Raw genomic sequence first — 20,198 nt, 5'->3', positions numbered from 1 at the left:
CAACTTATCCAGAGAATATCCTAAATGAATGACAATGCGTCATCATAGAGCTCCACTGGAGCTGCTGGATGCAAATAAAGGCATATATATACACACATATATAAAGGCAAATATATGGCCATGTGGCTAAAGCAGAGATAGATCAAAAAAGCTGTACAGTACAATTTAATCTAAAGTTGTCTTTTCTTTAGTCTGAATTATTCTATAAAATTTCTTGGTAACAATTCTGTCTGTGGCAATGAGTCACAAATATATAGTGTGCTTAAAAAAAAAAGCAAAGTAATTTCCTAAAATGGCTGGACACTTTCAATGAGTTTGAGGGCTAGCTAGCTTAAAATGTAAGTCTTACAGTGTAAGGGAATGTTTGAAATGTCCTTTTATGGTAAGTGCAAAAGTACTCATTTACGTGATGGGTACAATTATCATTTCCAAGTCAAAATCTGCCCAAAAAAGAACAATGCCTATTCCATATAGGTATGACTTTTGGCATTTCTTAGCACCTCCATCATGGCTTTCAGAAATGCATTATTGCACCTGAGGGTCCCTGCAATGCCCAGTACTTCCTGTCTAAAGTGATTATACTGTACATGGGTGATACAGTGGACCTTAGATAGGCTGAGATTGATTCAAGTGGAAAACTTGTTTGACAAACAGCAGACAGCAAAAACAACGCTGACCACAGTAATTCAACACACAAGTATACAAATACTCCAGACAGGACGAGAAAATCACATTGATAGAAAGTCAGTCAGACTCTCAATCAGGTCAAATCAAATCAAATCAAATCACATCAAATCCTAGAAAATCAGATCTTACCTTCCATCTCCATAGTGGACTTTGTTGTTGTGTAGTCTTCTGTCTTTGCGGCAGGCTCCTCTTCCTCTGCTGGAAAAAGGAAGCAAAGCTGTGATGTTTGTTCCATTACACATTCACATGACCTCAGTGTCTTTTCAGACAGGTGACTGCACGCATGTGTCTGCAAAAAGAAACTTGAGCTGTCAAATCTTCAAACAGATCAGCTTTGTTTGTGTGCGTACAGTATGTGTGGTACGGTTGCCTTAAGTCTGTGTACGTGCTGTGGACTGTGAGGTTCCAGTGATACAATATTGAATGTCCAATCTGTAATACTGCTCACAATCTGAACTCGAATTCCTCCTCACTTGGTTCTCCTTATTCTGTGCTGAGAGATAAATTTGCATAGATTCAAACACTGACAGGAAGAAATAAAAAAACACTCTAGCGTTGAACATCTCTCAACCATGTAATTTTAGACTGCTGGTAAACCAAAAATGTATACATCTATGCTTCCATTGTGTTATGCTGTCATTATGTAAGCTGTCAGAGTTTCATGCATTGAATTGACTTATTCATATCCGTCTGCCTCAGTGTCCCTGGATATTGGGCTGCAAACAGTGAAAAAATACTAATTACTACTAAGAAATAAGATGACCACCTAAACCTTTTCAATTTGGTATTTATATTTGTCACTGACAACTTGTGGAACTCAAGGAAAACAAACACATGTACTCTTGTGAACATACCTTTGTCTCCATCTTCATCTTTAGCGTTATCAATGCCTTTGTCTTCATCTTTGTCTTTGTCAATACCTATCGGTTCATCTTTGTCTTGGCTTTCATTTTCATCGTTGTCCTTTTCTTGAGATGGCTCCTCATTTCCTGAAATTTCATGAAATATAAAAAGAAGCCATGAAGGATTAATTCAGGCATAGAGAGTCAAAGCCTTCACATTAAACCCTGTAGCACATGGCAGTAAACAGGCCCGTACTTCATTATTGCTGACAGAAATCTCTCAGAAACATTTTTACATCAACAGGTTGCTCTTTTCCAGTTTGAAAAGCAAACAGATTGACAGGAAAGAAGGAAAAACTGTCTTGGAAAGTGTGCTTAAGGCAGTATATACTAGTTTAAATGTAGATATCTTAATTTAAAATACTTGTGTTTGAAGCAGTTCAGGATATATAAAGCTTGTAACAATTGATGCTATAAGGGTGTCACTAGGTAGTCACTAGATTGCTAACTTTTGCTAGGGCGTGGTTTGAAGGGAAAGTCCTAGTGCTAAAATATGTATTAGTAGTAAAACAACACCATTGGTATGTAAAAGTAATAATACAAAGCAGAATGTAGAGGAACAGAGTACTTGTGGTAAATAGACGTGCTAATAAAGGTCTGGGAACAAAGGTTATATTTTACAAAGTAACCAAGACCATATAATTGAACAACATATTGATTTGTGGTCTCTGGTTTTTTGCCTGCAAAACACACGCACACACACACACACACACACACACACACATAAACAAGAATGAGGCAACTGCTTTTTTAGCCTGCAGGTGTTGTTTTTTAACTGTATATCCTGGCTCCTCCTAGCTCCTACCTTTCTGTTTGTGTCTTGAGAAAGTAATTACATATCTCGGGTCTTGGATGGAATCCCAGGGCTATCACTGGTATATCTACTCATAGAATATCTACAAAATTCACGTTCAGAGAGGCTCTATCTGTCAAATCTTTGTCATTGGGATGGGATTTGAATAAAACAAAAACAGAAGAGAGGCAAGGCGCTTCTCACTGCCAGTATGCAAATGCAGAATCTTAATTATATACCAGCAGCACAGAGGATATTCAGAGAAAGAGAAATGGTTTCAGCTCAAACTTAATGGCTGCCCCTTTGTAACACACTGACACGCACGCACGCACGCACGCACGCACGCACGCACGCACGCACGCACGCACGCACGCACAAACTCTATTCACTTGACACTCTTCGTTGTCAGCACAATCAAACACATCAGAGTCTCAGGGTCTGTTCATGCAGCCTGTATAGATGCATTTAGAGCTTTGTATACTAGTTATTCCTCTGCTGCTAACAAGACTGATCAGGTTAGATCTTTAATCAAACTCAACTGAAGTGAAAACCAGAGCAATGAGCTGCACGTCAGTCAGCTCGTGCAATTCCCATCTCCTCTAAAGATAAGAGTCAATCAATGTGCGCTCCTTCCTTCTCAGATTGATGTGTAAAGTGGTGGCAATCTGCACACTGACAATAAGCCGTAATCACACCCGCGTCCATGCTGGAGCACTGACTTGTAACTGTACTATACCTGTTTTTTTATTTACAGTTTTTTTACAATTGCTAACCTGCATTGGTCAAATCTGAATCACTGTCTGTGAAACAGAAGTGTATGTAAACCAAACTATGAATCATTTTTCATTGTTTTCACACAAAATGCATTAAATGACCACTTTCTCCAAAATCCTAGAACTCTTTTCTCTTTACTACTTTACCACCTGCAAAACACTGTATATTTACAGCACATTTTTCAGATGCTAACACACTGTGTCCAAAACAGTTAAAAATGGATTCAAAACTCCTTAGGCTGATGTTGCTATCTGTCATGCCACAGATTCTTATTAACATCACAGGAATTGCTTTTACGATTTGCACAAGTGACTAGATGATGTGGAGATTGAACAAGTGGTTTTGAGAATTTCAATTCTGAAATGAGATCTGAGAAATGTTCAAAAGTGACTGTATTGTATAATAAAATAGTGATTTATATGAAAAAAAAAATCATTCATACTTGTTAGTGTTTTTTAGGTCAGTGTGTTATGAGTGACAAAGGATGCTTTCTGAGTGAGAATTGTTGCCAGTGTTTTGGTTGAATGAGTTTATTTTGAGACTTCTATGAAGTGTTTTGGTGGTTTGAGTGACTTTTTGAAGTGAGATTAACTCTTTGGCCAAGATGCATGTTGGTAACGCAGACTGTATTAAGAAATTTGAAAAACTGGCTTTAGTTTTGACCATTGCATCTTAGGCAATTGAAAAAAACGGTAATCATGGTCCACGTCTTGATTTTTTGCAGCATCTAGAAACAGAAGAGGAATTCAAAAGAGAGGAAAACATTTGAGTTCAGTGCTAGTGCCTGGAGTTGAATTGACTTGGCTTTCGATATCACCTCAAACAGCCTTTTCATTCCATCTCTTTGTGTAGCTTTGTCTTTGTACTGCAGTATGAGAGCAATGGAACCACAAAGACATGCATAAATTAAGTGACAAAAAAGAAGGGAAAAAGAATGTCACTTCTAAAGCCATACATAATTGAGGGATTTCTTTGTTCCAAGCTTCTGTGATAAGAGAACTTTTTTTTTGTTAGGGTGGTGGCACACAGGATGGAAAGACTGAAGTGGAGCGAACGAAAAATTCAATTTTTGATGACAAATGACATCAAGAAGCATTGGAAGAGCCGAGGGGCTCAGAACATGTGTTAATGGTCCGTAGAGCTACATTACCATTGTCACCCTCTTCTTCATCACCTGTTTCCTCTTTACCTGAAAAGGGAGGAAAAGGAATCATCAGCCAAACACATGCATGAGTGGGAATAATGTCAGTCGTTCATTTTGAAAAACAAAGCTACCAGTCACACTAATGATCACAAACTGTTCATCTCTAGGCAAAGGATTCATCTTGTGAGACCTGACATCCCATTTTACAATGGAAACTTCTTGCCTAGCCTCGCGTTCACAATGTGTTTTTCCATAGGGGGCTGATTTTAGGTTTTTTGTCCATGTTCTAGGTTATTGGTAAGCAAACATACAACTGTGATTGCTAAGAGTTATATGTTAGCTGTTCTATTATTTGACATTATTATAGATATGAGCTGCAGTTACTGAAGGCTTACAAACTTATCACTGTTGCAGTATATCTTTGTAACAATGAAGAGGGTCTCAAATGGCTAGCAGTGCATTCTTAAAAGTCTACACTCATGCTAGCAGCTCTGTCAGGCTGTAAGCAGGCACAGTGGTGCTTTAAGCTAAAAGCTAACTTTAGAATGCTTACATGCATGCAGTGACAATGCTAACATGCTGATTAATGTTACCATGGTCATCATCGTAGTTAAATGTGTTAGAATGCTAACTTAAGATAATTTACACACACAAAGTGCAGCTGAAGGAAAGGTTTTCTAGTTATTTGGTCATAACCCAAACTAATTTGGCTAGAAATAGTATCACTATGATAGTAGTATAATGAATTGTATTAGTATGACATTATGAAACTTGAGACTAAAAAGAATTACGTTTCATCTTTTTAGAAAGGTCCATAAAAAAATGTTCTGGTTTTTATACATATCACTGGAGAATGACACTCATCACACTGGATACTGACATCATACAAATTTAGAGTCATGAGAGCATCTCCCCAACTACAACTGCCAACTGTATAACACCACAGCAATATTTTCTTATGCACAAAAGGTAGATTTCAACTTCATCTTAAAACAACTTAAATCCTTGCATCATATCAGTTACCCCCACCCTCCTCATTACCCCTTTCCTCACTCTTTCACAATCTCATAAACACACACACACACACAAACACACACACACACACACACACACACACACACACACACACACACACCAATGACATTTGGGACAAATTGAGTAAATGAAAGCCATGACACCAATGAGAGAACATGCTCTACAATGGCTATTGTGCAGCTTCTATAATTGCTTTTTTAACAAGCTGTAGAGAGAAACCATTTTTTCATATCTATGCAATTTTGCCCTGCACTCAGAACAATAAAAATGCCAGCCTCTATTTAATGGGGAAAAGGCCAGTTCTACCAGTGCTGCATGTTTGTCTCAAGTGCCTCTGTCCATCATGCAGAACGCTGGTGACACACAGTAGATGGCAATTCTTTCTATTAATCATGACTGGCATTTGAGATGGAGCCACAGACAGGGGCTGAAAAGAATACTTCATTGGGAAAAGCAGGTTAAGATGAATGCCTTGCTGGTCATGAGGTCACCCTAAAGCTTTCTTCTGCATTTAGAAATTATGCATGGCTGTTGTATCTGTCTAAACTGATCCCAAAGAACAATATATGAGATACGACAAAAGGCTGAATGTAATTTCCTCCCTGTTATTTGATCATTCGTATTTGGCTTATTGAATGGAACAGTATTCAATTTGTGATAAAGGATGCTAAGGGACATATTGTGGATAAACACACATATACACACACAAACTAGAGAACAAAAGAATCTATGTAGGGCAGATGTGATTTACAATGGCTCCAAGTGAAGTTCAATTAGAACAGTCTCTCTCCACAAAACCCAGACCACTCACTCAAGTGCTCCAGACAGCAGGTGGCAGCATTGTCACAGCTTTCCTACCAAATACTCACTGTACTAAACTGTTGTCACTGTAAATCAGGGTCTGACATACTTCACACAGAAGGGCTCAAGCCAAAGTCCACACCTCAAGACTTTCAGTGTCAATAGCCCCATGAATTCCACTTTCAGAAATATAGTGACTAAAAGGCAATTTTAGGCACTTGCCTGCGCTTGAATGAGTGAAGGCGCTGTAGTGTTAACACACACACTTAAATTATTTATTTATGTCAACATCAGATGCTGGGGTATAGTATCACAATGACATAAACAATTTAGATGCTGATATGCAACCTTCCCTGTGTGTCCTACTTGCATGACCGCTGAGTAAACATCAACTACAAACAATATTTTCTACAATGATATTTTCAGGAATGAAAAGAAATGAGAACAAGTTAACTTGCAATCACACTCACACACCCTAGCAATGCTCTATCTCCTCCCCCAGCCCTGTCTCCTATTGCTTCCATTAAAGCCAACTGAAGCAAAGGAGAGAAGAGATACAAAAAAGGGGGATTTGAAAAATTCATGAGACATGTGTAAAGGAAAAAGGAATGACCAGCAGCTATCATACAAAGACCTTTTGCATGTCAAATGTGTGTGTGTGTGTGTGTGTGTGTGTGCTAGCAAGCAAGTCCAAGTGTGTTTGTGAGTGATGCTTGACAGGGTGCCATGGTGTAAAAGACGGCATCCCATGGAGAGGCACACTGTCTGTCCACACAGTGTTATTAATCTGCATGTTCATCCACGCTCGGTGCCATCTCTCACCATCTCCCCCTCTCATCCTTGGGTCTTTCCCAGAAAGCTCAGGCATGCCAGGCAAACAGACCCAGCCAGGCATTGATTTCTGGCTCAATGTTCACATTTTACTGTGCCCTGTGACATCCACTAATCTCACTAATACCAATCTGATATCAAATAATAGACACTGTGTGGCTGCCTTCCAACTCAGGTGTGCTCTAAAGAGGCTATACTCCGCCCTGGACCTCTGTGCCAGCATTTGCCTCTTCGTCTCACCTACCCGTTCCCACTCTGTCTCTTTTTCTTTCTATAGCTCGCAGCATCTGCATGTTGTGCTTCTGTTTCATGTGGATTACATCACAACATAGCTCATCATACTTGCACACACACAGTTAATCTGTGATGCTTTTGTGCAAAATACACTTAGGGGTTACTTGTAGTTGATGATGAATCATATGTTGGCTTCTTTGAAGAAGAGTTGAAATATTGTTTATAAAATCTGAACAACTCTGGTTGGTCCTAAAGTAAATATAGTTACAAAGTATATAGCGCTTTAACATTGGAAAGTCTCATGAAAGTAGGACATTCCTTTATTAGACATTTATGAGTGGTTTAAGTGGTAAAAGCAATAAATAGTGAATTCACATTTAAAAAAATAGAATAAGATTAAATAAATCTAAAACCATAATACAGAGTAACATACACTGTAACATACAATATAATGTGAGATGTGTGTTGATGATGTCTGATGTTAAGAAGAAGATAGAGAAGCTGCTGTTAGTTACACAGGTTGTGCTCTTCTTCGTCTTCTCTTTTTATTTTTTTCACAGTTGGGTGTTCATTGCGTGCTTTTTACAGTTTTCTTCCCTCAGTCCACTGAGGCTGAATAAGCATTTTGCTCGTGCAGTGACAAACAACTGTAAATATAGCAGTTTGTGGAACAGAGCAGCCCTATAATTACCTTCAGTCCACTAAAAAGTGTGTTTATCATGGAAAAACAGTTGAGAAAGCCTCGTGTTTTCTCTTCATCAGTGCCGTGGCTAAAAGCCCCTCATTCCTGACCCATGGACTGGGTAGAGTGTATCCCCTGTGATGGATCACACTCAGGCATATTGACAGACACACTCCACCAACTCCATATATTGACTCTACCAAATAGGTGACCTGCTTTACTGTCCCTACGCACAAGATAGTGAAATATAGTGTGTTTTTGTTGAAAGAAGATCTTACACAGGTGTGCAGAGGTGGTACGAGACTCTCGTCATCTGTCTCACATAGCTGACAGTCAGTTTGTGCAGCTCGCATTTCCTCTGCTATGTGCTATCTTGACATCTGAGTGTTTTCTATGATTAATCCTTCCTATGTGCTACATAGAACCAGGCCTAACCTTTACAGCGCAGGCAGTACAAAATCATTTCATTCCCTTCCTGTGAGAGAGGTTGTCTCAAGGACTGAGTGTTCCCATGCTAGAAAGCTGTGCCAAGGCCTTTTGTGAATGGATTAGTTACTATTAAGCTGCCGGGCCTGATAAATTAGGATTTATAAAGATTATTACAAAATACTTATGCCCTCCTAATGCTGATGATTGAATTTGTGAATCATATTGAATTACTGCTGTGGATTATGGAAAGGTATGTTGAATATGCGGGGAGAAATGACTTATTGTGCTTTGTTTAACAACACAGAATGTATTGACGCCCTTGAAGTGTCTGCGCTATCTAGTCCAGCCTTCCACAATCAGCAAGAGGAACCGTTTCCCCAAAGAAAACAACCATGCCTGCTATCTTCAAAAATTCCCTGCAACCTTAAGGCTTGAAGACAAATGGATGGTGTACGATTTTAATTGCCTACTAACACCCTCCAGTGTAAGAATCTAATTATCTTTGGTCCATCGTATCGGAGAAGCCTATAACTGTTTCAATATTATACATCCAAAGGGGCTGAAACTGCAGAATAGCCAGATAATGGCTTCTTAAACAAGTTTGCCTCTAAGAAAACATTCTTTAAAAAAAGACCAAGCTTCATCTTGTATTCATTTCCCCAAAGAGGAACTTGGCACCGGAGAAGAAGAAGATTACTGACCAAGAACACACTCCATTACTTCATACACACAAAATAAATTACAATGTAAAATCATATCAATGTACAAAGTTTCCTCTACCAGTAATGCAACTTGGCATGTCCAAAACATGTAGTCATCGTTAATACAAGTAGAATACAACACACACACGCACACGGACAGATAGGTACAAATAGGTATACCTCTGCTGTGTTCTCTTTCTTCCTCGGTTGTGGATTTCGTAGATGGTGGTGTGTTATCTTTAAATAAACAAACATAAACGTAATTTACAGATGTGGGAGTGGCACATTGTTATCCCCCAACACCATCAGGATGCGAAGGGCATGACACCTTCTCATTTTGAACTGTTTGAATTGAGATGTTGTGAGTACAGATGACTTCTGGCAAACCAAACTCATCGTAGCAGTGATTATTCTAACATGGCCATTCTGTCTAGGCTGACCACACTACGAGAGCCTGTGGAAGAGCTCAATGGCTGTTACACTGTCTTGTTTTATACCTGCCTGAGAAAAAAAAAAGATTCCTGTGAGAGAGAAGGGAAGAATGTGAGGCTTTTGAGACCAACTCCAGAGCACAGTATGGGACAAAAGCACCATTCCATGTCATTCGAACCTTTGAATAGGCTCCAGGCTGCACTGATTCAAACTCTGGCTGATGGAGCAGAATAAAAGGCCAGTCTTTGGCACTGGCACAGAAGCCCATCAAACAAGGCCAAACTGGACCCGGGCATGGCTGGCATGATGATACAACAGAGCTAGGTATTATCAGGGGTTATTTCAGTTGGCTTGATATGGTCTGGTGCTATGTTATTATGCAGTATGCAGCATAAAATAGCTGGTTTAGAACGCGACAGAAAACAACATAGTCGCTCAGGCGCCAACAATAGGACAAACTCTCAAATGCAGTTCCTCTCAGCCAAGTCTTTATGATTTAGCCATTACGTGCACATTGTTTCACTCTGGAATATCACATTTTACAGTGCACTTATAAAACAGCCCTTTTATGTTCACCCAAAATGGAATCTCATTGAAAACACAGATGCGTGTAATTGGCAAATCATGAGGGTGACTTTGGGAGGAAAAACATTTTGATAGCACCCTGGGTTCTACATCTACGGTAATCTGAACACTTCCTTCGACAGAAAGTAAAACTAACATTGTTCTCTGCTTAGTTGGTTGCACGTGTACTATGACGTCTTCAAGGGATACAGCAGTTAGACCTGGCAAGCCCCTGCTCTGAATCCCCTCATACTCGTAAAGAAAACTTACCATCAGGTGCTTTCTAAGACCTACTGTACCTTGGAGAAAACTGCTAGAGGCAGTACATTTCATCAAACATTTCATAAAAATGAATTTTTTTGTCTAGCAAGGAGAAAAAAAAAAACTGCTGCTAAACTCTATTGGAGCCATTGTTCCTGCTATTCAAACAATATACACCTTCCCATGAGGCTTTCTGTTCGCGCCATTGCTTATTCAGGACATCAGTGCACAGACAAATGTCAATAGTTTATCCTGATAAGCAGTATCTGGGAGTTTCAGGCCGTGTGCCAAGATGGTGCTGTGATAAAAGCATTATGCGCTGACAGTTGCGTTTGTGCTATTGCCTGGCACATGCTGCGGAGGGATGTTGCTCTGCTGTTTCTTTGTCACTGCCGTTTCTTTAGGTGGTCTGAAGGCATTGTGCCCGTAAGCTGGATGAACAGAATGTTGTTGGGAATTAGCTGTGGATATACGCTCTTGCGATGTAATGTACCTGACATGAAGTATTTTTAACTGCGATGTGTCAAAGACCAGGATTCAACTTGTCACTAAATGAATAAACATTCAATTTCATCTGCTGCATAAAACCTAGCAGATCACTGTCACAAGCTGAAGCTACGCCACTCATTCAGCTTCTGTGTGCTTTAATGGAAGTGTTAGGGTGAAAAGGCAACCATGAAATATTCTGTCACTCACCTCCCTTCAGCTGCTCCTCCGTAACCTCCATGTCATTGTCTGGCAGAGGGGAAAAAAGACAGCATGTCAAACCACGCTATTTTATGATGTACGATACAGAGAGTCATTTGTCTCCTTGATTATCATGTTAAAGCAGTATTTTGATGCCACATTGCTATGTACTCTGTCTGCTTAAACCAGTCAACCAATGAAACTAGAACCTGCAGTGTTTCCTCACAATGTCACTGAAATATAATTCTTTTGGTACAGAAAGGAAAACATATCCCATTCCTATGTCCAAAAGCTGGCTGTTGAAACTCCTTCACCTCGTCCTTCCACACCAGCTGCCGTGCTCCGAAATCTCACCAAAAACCCTTCACAGCCACTCTCAATTCCCCCACCAGACGGCCTTGGATCTAGTGAGTTCTTACTGTGTATGTGGGTGTGTGTTGGGGGTGGGGGGGGGTTCACATTCATGAGACATTCTTTTTCAATTAAATCTATACTGGTAGCCTCAACATAAATGATAGAAAAACCTCCCATTTCCTCAAATTACAAGGACTGCAGGCTGGGGCGGACAACTGCGCCTTAAAAAAAACCCTTTGATTTTCTCTTCTTTTCTCTATACTTCTATTGTGTGAGACAGACTGAGTGAACTAGAGGTGTTTCTGGGTGGATGAGTTGAGTTGCACTGTGGGAGATGAGAAGGAAGCTTTAGATGCCGCTTCAGGGGGAACTGCAGAGTGAGAGACGGGGAGAGAGGACCTGTGGATGCCTGCTCACAGCTCCCATCACACAAACACACACACTGAAACACACCTACCATGCCTCAAGATGCTTCAAATCCATATATGTAGTATATGTGTGCTTGTTCACTCATTTAATGTGTACGGTTCATATGAATGGAATATGCAGTATGTGTGAGGGCACGTTTGACTATATATATATATATATATATATATATATATATATGTATGTGTGTGTGTGTGTGTGTGTGTGTGTGTGTGTGTGTGGATGGCTGTGCATGAGTCTGAGCAATGATTGCGCTGTGGTTAACAAGCAAAAGCAAGCGTTAGCTTTGATGAAAGGCTGTTGTCATCTGCTCTGTAGAAGTGTAAGCATCATAGCTCCCTGTGGATCCAGCGACAGACTTTTCTTTTGTATAACACTGAATCTAAGGGTACAGTGCATTAATCTAACCATGCTTGGGGAAACAAAGGAAGGCCCACTGATACAGTATAACAATAGTGCAAGAATGGAAACATGGGTTGTCTCAGCTTCTGCCACATGCTATATAACATTATTACCACTTCTCAACACAGCTGTCAACACAGGACATGTATGTGACTTACACGTGAGAATAACAGTACATGACACCTTTATTTCTTTCATTCTTTCTCTCTAGGGGTAAATTCAACACAATTGCACCGCTGGATTCACTCAAGGGATTCTTACTAGATGGCTTGCTTGCATCTTAGGATGAACAAAAACTATCTTGATAATGATGAAACAGAGAAGAAACTATCAACTGTGTTCAATAGTTTGACATTTTGGGAAATATGGTCATGCGCTTTCTTTCAGCAGTTTAGATGGGCGGACCAATGCCACAGGCCAGGAGCTGGTTACCTAAGCTTACCAAAAAGACTGTAAGGAAGGGGAAACAGCTAGGCTGGCTCTTTCCAAAAGAAAAATAATAAAAAATAATCAATCTTTCAGTAGTTCAAAAGTTCACTTATTAACATGTTACATGACCTGGCTTCTTAAATGGTTTCCTGGCAACCTCACAGTGAGGAGAAAACTCTAGGAAGTCACTGCACCCGGCCAAGAAATAGGTCAGTGCATAACACCCTAAAAACTACAACTTGTTTTTACACTTCAGTTTATTTACAGATTAAAGAAATTAGATATAACATGTTAATTACTGAACTTTAGCTTGAAGGCAGACTTTGAACAAGGCTAGCGGTTTCCTGGTCATGTCTTTATGCTAAGCTAAGCTTACCATCATTGGCTCCAGCTTCATCGTAACAGACAGATTTGAGAGTGGTTTCGATCCTCTCATTCAACTCTTGGAAAGACATATTGATCTTTTCATCAAATTCTTGCAAGAAAGTGAAATAACTATTCCTCTAAGTTACATTTTTCACTCACATAACTTGCCAATATGTGATGGATTTAAAGTTTTTCACTGAATACTATTACAGCGAAGCAAGGTCTAAACCTGTACACTATCAAAAAGTTATAATTTCTAGCTAATACTGTACACATTGGTAAGCAGGTTGTCAGGATATGTATTTGTACCTTTTCTACATGTCTGTGATTTATGCCCAAACATGTGAACATTTTCACAGATGATGAGCTAAGCTGACTGAGAGACACTGTACTATCTGGAAATCACATCACTAACAAACCATGGTCTCCTCATTTCCCTGCCCCGAGGAATAGTCTCACAAGTTTCCAGTAGCCTTTCATATCCTCTGTCCACAAATTACATGTGTAATAGAAGCATGTGCATATTTACTTCTTCCAAAACAAGCAAGAAAGCAAGAAAAGTGTATTTATATAGGACCTTTCACAGACAATACTCACAAAGTGCTTCACAGTCAATTAAACAAAATAGAATTAAAAAAAATGAAACACAGATAATATATATCTATCAGATAAAAATAAAATAGGAACAGACATAACACGCAAGTTTATTAAATACCAAGTCCCGAGTCCACAGCATCCAAAGACCTCAGGCTTATTGGGAGACTATTCCGAAGCTTGGGTGCCGCTGACTCCAAAGCACGATCTCCCCGTGTTTTAAAACGTGTCCGAGGTACACTTAGAAAAACGTGTGTAGAGGACCTAAGAGCTCGGCTCATAGTGTGGGGGAGCAGAAGGTCCATGATATATTGTGGAGCCCGGCCATGTAGGGCTCTACATGTGAGCACCGAAAGTTTAAAATGAATTGTAAAATTAACAGGAAGTCAGTGCAGAGAGGTTAAAGTATGAGTAATAAGTGACCATCTGTTGGAATGTGTTAGGAGCGCAGCAGCAGCATTTTGGACAGTTTGTAAACAGTGTAAGGAAGATTTATTCAGGCAGATAAAATCATCTCCATTTAATTTCTTGACACAACAGACCTACGTTGTTAAGTGAAAAAAACATGATGGAGCCAGCATCCTAATGTGAGAAATGAAATTCTATAGAAAATGGCATCCAGCCTCTCACTGCATTTAAACAGTTGTTCACATCAGAAATATTATAAGGCTCTTCAGGTTTAAATACAACGGGATGTCATCAACTTACAAATGATAGAAGCTGTTGCTAAAACTACTGATAATCTGTCCTAGTGGCATTTAATGGCGTTTTAATGGAGAATAAAATGGGTCCCAAGACTGATCTCTGGGGGATACCACATGTTAAAGCAGCAGAGTGTGACACCTGTTCATCTATAGAGACTGACATGGTCATATCTGGGAGAATAGAGGAGAACCACTCCAGTGCAGTCCCAGAGATGCCCATCAGGTGATTTATCCTGTGGATTAGAATGTGGCGGTCAACAGTATCGAAAGCTACACTACAGACCCATAAAACCAAAACGGAACAATCTCCAGCTTCTGCAGCCATCAAAATATCATTTGAGACTTTGCGGAGAGCCATTTCAGAGGAGTACAGTTTACAGAAGCCAGAAGAAAATTTATTAAACACCCTGTGCAGGTCTAGTGTTTGACCAAGTTGCTTTTCAATTAACTTTTCTTAAAATTTGGAAAAGAAAGGGAGTTTAGAAAAAGGCCTATAGTTCAAGCAGTGGAAGGTTGAGGGGATGCTTCCGTTATGGACATTTGGGGGCAGGTGTGTGGGATTGGGGGTATGGAGTGTATTAACAGCCATGTAAATAAATGTCAATTGGAAAGTCAGTGAAACAGTTGGAGAGAATGCAGCAGCCCCTGCAGATCTGTGGGCTGTGTTAATATTGTCAGCACTGTGGCTGATTGAGGAGAAGAAGAGATGGAGCGCAGCTTGTGGGCACCCACCCGGATCATATTAGTGGCGGAGTGTACCCAGAATCAATTTCAACATGCTTTTACTCTCTACAACCACAGCTGCCTGACTGCTTCCATGCTTGCAAATAATACGTGCCAAGGCAAGCATGTGGTCAATCACGATCTATGAACCAATCTGAATACTTATATTACACTTAATATAACCATGTCATGTGATTAATTACATTGATAAAGCTCTGTATGTTTATTAATTAATGGTTATACTTAACTTTATATTCTATTTTTCTAAAAATACACCCGTGGCAATTCCTTGAAATTTTTCTGGTTGCTTTTTCTAGGTGTGTGCATTACTTCAAACGACGCAAACACTGACAGTCCTGTTAACCAGATAGCATGACAGTCACAGAACCTTTGAGATGTGTACAGTTTATGGCTTTACAAAGTAATGAATAGGTCATTATTTCACTGGTTATGAGCTAGGTTAGCGAGGTGGGTAATGTATGGTGATTTGCACCAAAGAGGTAAAAGCTACATGTAGTTGCTGAGTATATTCTTGAGTGCTTGTTTGTCTATTTGCGTATTTAAGTATTTGTGTGTTTGAGAGGCCTCCTTTACAAAACGTATGACTCTAAACAACTGAAGTGCTCCTTGAATTGGTGCTGCATAAAAAGACCCCCATCAACATCATTAAACAGCAGATCCTCTGGTGAATCTGTTTGGACACCGGGCATATACCATTGCAATTTAAAAAAAAAATCCATAGTAATTTGTTTTAATGTTGCGCTGTAATGTTAATGTTCTAATATTCAATACTAGGTGCAACTTCTGGTTTTATATGTATGTGTTTGTGTGCCGTGGTTGATGTGCATTTATGCAGGTGTGCATGAGTATTCTTGTCAGCACAGGCTATTTTTCAGTGTCCTCCTTCTTGCAGAGATGTAACCATATTTTGGCTCTCTCATGGTGACAGCTTGTGGCAATGCACATTGTAATAAAGCAATTTCCTGTATGCAAATGTCCTGTTTACACGTCCCTGCTCCAGTCATTGTCACTTGACAGATTGCTTGAATATGAGGAGAGCAGCTATACCATGAAAAATGAGAATAGTAAGACTTCAATAAAAAATCCATTGTGCCTACTCTCAGCGCTAGACATGCTTGAAACTGATGTCACAGGGAACATCCTGAGTTTCACACGACCACACACATACAAAATTACAGGAAGATCTAGGCCACTATTCACAACAGCTTGCTTGTAAAGGAGGCGGTAGAGAAGCTCATCCATGATATAATGAGGAAGAATAATAGAAAGTGGAGGGATGAGGTAATAGGCAAAGTGGCATGGGAACAAGGAGAGGTGTAAGTGAGAATTAGTGAGGAAAGAGGGAGAGCGAATTGGGAGGGTAGACATGACAGAGGAGAGAATTATTGAAAGCGGGAGGATGTTACAGGAGACAGAATGGCCTCTGTGTGATGCATTCACTGTTGCCGCAAGATCCACCTGACTGTCTGTCTCTAGCAGTGAGGATGATGGGATGTTCTGAAAGAGCTGGAGCACACCTGCAGAGCTAATTCACAGCTTCTGATTCACTATTGCCATTCTGCGTAGGCTAAATGCAAGTGCTTTCACACTATGAGGTTATACATTCCGTACATGGTGCAATCATACCAATCAACCGTTCTTTCTTTAAAGCACACTTATCAACTGAGGTGAAAGATTGGAGCAGGTGTAGGCGAGTGTGGTGTAAAAGAAAATCAAAAAAACATTTCTGCCTCACTTAAGACAGTGACCATGAATGAAAAGGTCACACTTATTTAGCAACATGGTCTACAATGGAATTAGTATCCTCTCTAGCCCACACATAGCAGTGATAAAGGTGGCTTTGACCCCAGAGGTCAAAGGGCACATGACAGGTGAGGCACTGTGATGAAGAAATGGGTTGTGTGCTGTGGTAGCCTTCTGGAATAACAGCACATTTAATTCAAGACTGACCTCTGCCTCCCTCACTAGCAACTCATTCCATGATAGTAAACAAAAGTTTTTAAAGAGTTATCTTCTAATAATGTAGCTCTCAAAACTTTTCTGATTTCCCTTTGTGACATGCAGAGAGCCTGTTGTTTTCTTTCCTCTCTGTTCCCAGTCATGGATGATATAGGGCATTTATCCACTGACAGCACTTGTAAATGGTGAGAGTGATAACTGGAGAACAACAGCTCCAGATTCTCATCTCACAGCACTAATATGATGAGACGGGTGCTGGGTGCATGGGGGCAGGCAATATAATTAAGGTCTCTCCCCAGAATGTAATCTTTCAGGGAAGAGCCTGGGCGGGGAGCAGGACAGATGACGGGAGCGCAGAGGGAACAAAACACTCTCCATCTGGGAGCAGCGAGATGAAGGCCTGAGAGCTGGTATTCCGTTGGGGAGGTGGAGAGGGAAAAGTGAGGTAAAAGGGAGGTAATGCTAGGCTGGTGAAGCCAGCCAGCCTCTTTCAGCTCCCCAGCTATTAAACCCAATCCTCCGTGGAGCCCCCATCAGAGCTGGTGACTGTTCCTGGCCCGAAAAAAGATGACGGCGTGAAAGGGGGGACGGAATTGAAAGAGAGGCAGAAAAGAGAGTGGGAGCAGAAGATAATGGATGTTTGTTTATTTCACATACAGAATTGAGGAGCAGTAACCAAGGACGATCAGTGGTTGCTATGCATCCCTGAATTTTTAGTTCTTGCAGGAGACATTCAGTGCAGAGAACCATTATTATAGTCAATCAAATCTGACATTAAAGTTTCATCAGAATATTAACAATTATGTAAAATATCAGATTGCCGATTCACTGACAATAAGTCTAACTACTCCAATCCTATTGAGGCAATCCACAGAGAAGCTGACACTTGTTTTACCAACTGTCACCATAAATTCTCACTGTTAATCTCACAAATGGATGTGCAGATTCAATGAATTTGTTTACATCTGAAGGTGTCACCCAAGCCTGACAGGTCCTTATACTACTGCTTCCCAGAACAACATATGTCTTGCTGCAGATGTTTCCAAGGATACACAAGGTATCAAAAGCTGCCCAAGTCTATACAGGTGGTGACGTCACATACTACACAAAACCTTTGAAAGGAGGCCTTGGCAAAACACAGCATATTAATCATTCATCAGTCCATTAGCCAGTTCATCTCAAAACAGCAATGGGTAACAGGTCACATGTTATGATATGGTATTAATGATATGCAGTCCAGTCAATTGTAAGTAAACACACATACCTTGGAAAATGACAGACATTTTCTTCTTGTAGATGGCAAAGTCGGTCTCAAGGAAGACACAGAAAATGACCCGTGTGATCTGCACAGTAAGAAAAAGAGATGGAAGAGCATTAAGTGTGTGAGCTCATTGAAAAACAGTCTCTCTGGTGAATTACATGGCAGGAAAACTAACTGGACAAGTTTAGTTTAGATCTGACAACAGTAGTTTGCATCAGCAGGACACAATCATAGCAGTTCAGAAACCATCTAATTAGTAACCCTCCCAATCAAGACCACCCAAACTAGACATTGTGAGACTGCCTTTAGAGAATATATTACAGCACATTACATCAGAATAAGCATTATTGAATGGGTGCATTAGTTAGAGCAGTGCAAGTTGCTTCAGTATCACATAAAGTGCAACGACATGAAATTGTAATATAGAGAATACTTTCACCCAAACTGAAAATTACAAGAGGAAAAAAAAAATGTTTTACTCAACTATTACAGATCATAAAGCCATAATTAAATGTTGAAAAGAAAAACAACATAGGACAAATATCTCAAACAAATATCACGAGAAGACAATGTGTTTAATTTAATAGAAAATCAGAAATAGGCTTATTTTAATGTCACACAAATTAATACAGTGAATGCCATTAATATATGTTTCTGTTTTCGAGGTCAGATAGCTATAACAAATTATTTGATTGAGGTTTAGAAATTACACACAATCCAGAAATTACCATTAGCTAATCGTCCTTCTTTTTCTTACCGTGAATCTCTATTTTCATAGATGTGTCATTTTAAGGTACTTCAATGACAACTTTGGGGCAGTTAAGTGGTCCACAACAACTAATGTGTTATATGTTGATCGCAGACAGACACAGAGGTGACAGAGGGATCGCTTCTTAACAATCTTGAAAAGATATCTATCTATTAAAAGTAAATAAAAGTCTGCTACTGTGAAAAAAGGTCTATACAATTCAACAAAGGTGAAATCAGTTATATTTCAGAGGTTCTTCGCACAACACAACCTTAATAGCTCAGTGTTGCTCAGTGGGTGTTGATGATCAATGCCAGTCCCTCCTCTGTTTCCTCACTGCCCATCGGGATTTCAAACTTTCTAATCACTATGGATGACCTGGCTTTCTGTATTTGCTCCTGATACCCCCAGACCCAACTGTGCACTCCACACGTAGCTTTTCTTCTCTTTGTGCATTATTGGAAAGCTGTAGCTACACACTCTGAAACACTTGCAGTGTTTGGCATTATATTTTTGGTACACATAACCAAGGTTTGATGTGGCTAACATTAACCACAGTTAGCTTAGGTCTACTGTTGATGCAGCACAGCAATGGCTGCCATAGGATGATGATGGCCAGTTAAGGGACTACCGATGAAAACTTGCCATTGTTGATCAATGTACATTGTCCCTTATCAAAAACATTAAATAAAAAATAAATGATAAAAAGCTGAATTTTATATTAACAGTCATGTAAAACAAATGTCTGAATGAGCTCACTGGCTCTTGACAAGACTTAACAAGGAGTTTCTAATGACAAATCATTGCTTATTAATTAACTTCCAGCATATCTGAGTTATATTACTTGTATTTGTTGGCTCAGTAGATAACTGACACCCCTTATGTTTTTGATCCACTGGGGAAAAAAAAAATCAGATGATGATGATAAAGTCAGAGAGCATCATGGACTCTGCTACATTCAGCAACCAAGACATGCGCCAAATAATTACACATGTAAATAATGTATAAACATGTTACTTATATCAACAATTTAACAAATCATACAGTTAGCATTCATGAAACCATGCTTTTTATTATAATTCATACTGTAAACAGGGGGACTATTTTTGGTTTATAAGCACTGATACAAAGCTAACCACAAGCCATGTTCACTTTCCAAACTGCGATAATGTGTCTATAAAAAGTCTAACACTGAGCTACTGGAAGATTGCAAAGAAAGAGGTCACCTCTTTCACTTTCACCCTTCTCCAGCAG

General features: G+C 39.7%; 1 protein-coding gene across 8 annotated transcripts in view; it reads right to left on the bottom strand.

Annotated features, from left to right (window-relative positions):
* macrod2 (mono-ADP ribosylhydrolase 2) overlaps positions 1-20,198 on the bottom strand; it is a 390,971-nt gene that overhangs the window by 14,671 nt on the left and 356,102 nt on the right. For 2 of the 8 annotated variants that reach the window (XM_046070270.1, XM_046070272.1), the window contains exons 9-14: positions 18,200-18,278; positions 10,967-11,005; positions 9,194-9,250; positions 4,307-4,345; positions 1,542-1,676; positions 817-882 (exon numbers count right to left, since the gene is read on the bottom strand). In XM_046070270.1, coding sequence (XP_045926226.1) covers positions 817-882; positions 1,542-1,676; positions 4,307-4,345; positions 9,194-9,250; positions 10,967-11,005; positions 18,200-18,278 — 415 coding nt within the window. Of the gene's footprint in view, positions 1-816; positions 886-1,541; positions 1,677-4,306; positions 4,346-9,193; positions 9,251-10,966; positions 11,006-18,199; positions 18,279-20,198 lie in introns of all 8 variants that reach the window. The other 6 variants (XM_046070269.1, XM_046070271.1, XM_046070273.1 and 3 more) reach the window with 5 other exon arrangements.

Source organism: Micropterus dolomieu, linkage group LG15 (genome assembly GCF_021292245.1).
Source record: "Micropterus dolomieu isolate WLL.071019.BEF.003 ecotype Adirondacks linkage group LG15, ASM2129224v1, whole genome shotgun sequence".
NCBI lineage: Eukaryota > Metazoa > Chordata > Actinopteri > Centrarchiformes > Centrarchidae > Micropterus > Micropterus dolomieu.
Note: the sequence above shows the minus strand (reverse complement) of the source record. Positions and strands in the feature narration are given on the sequence as shown.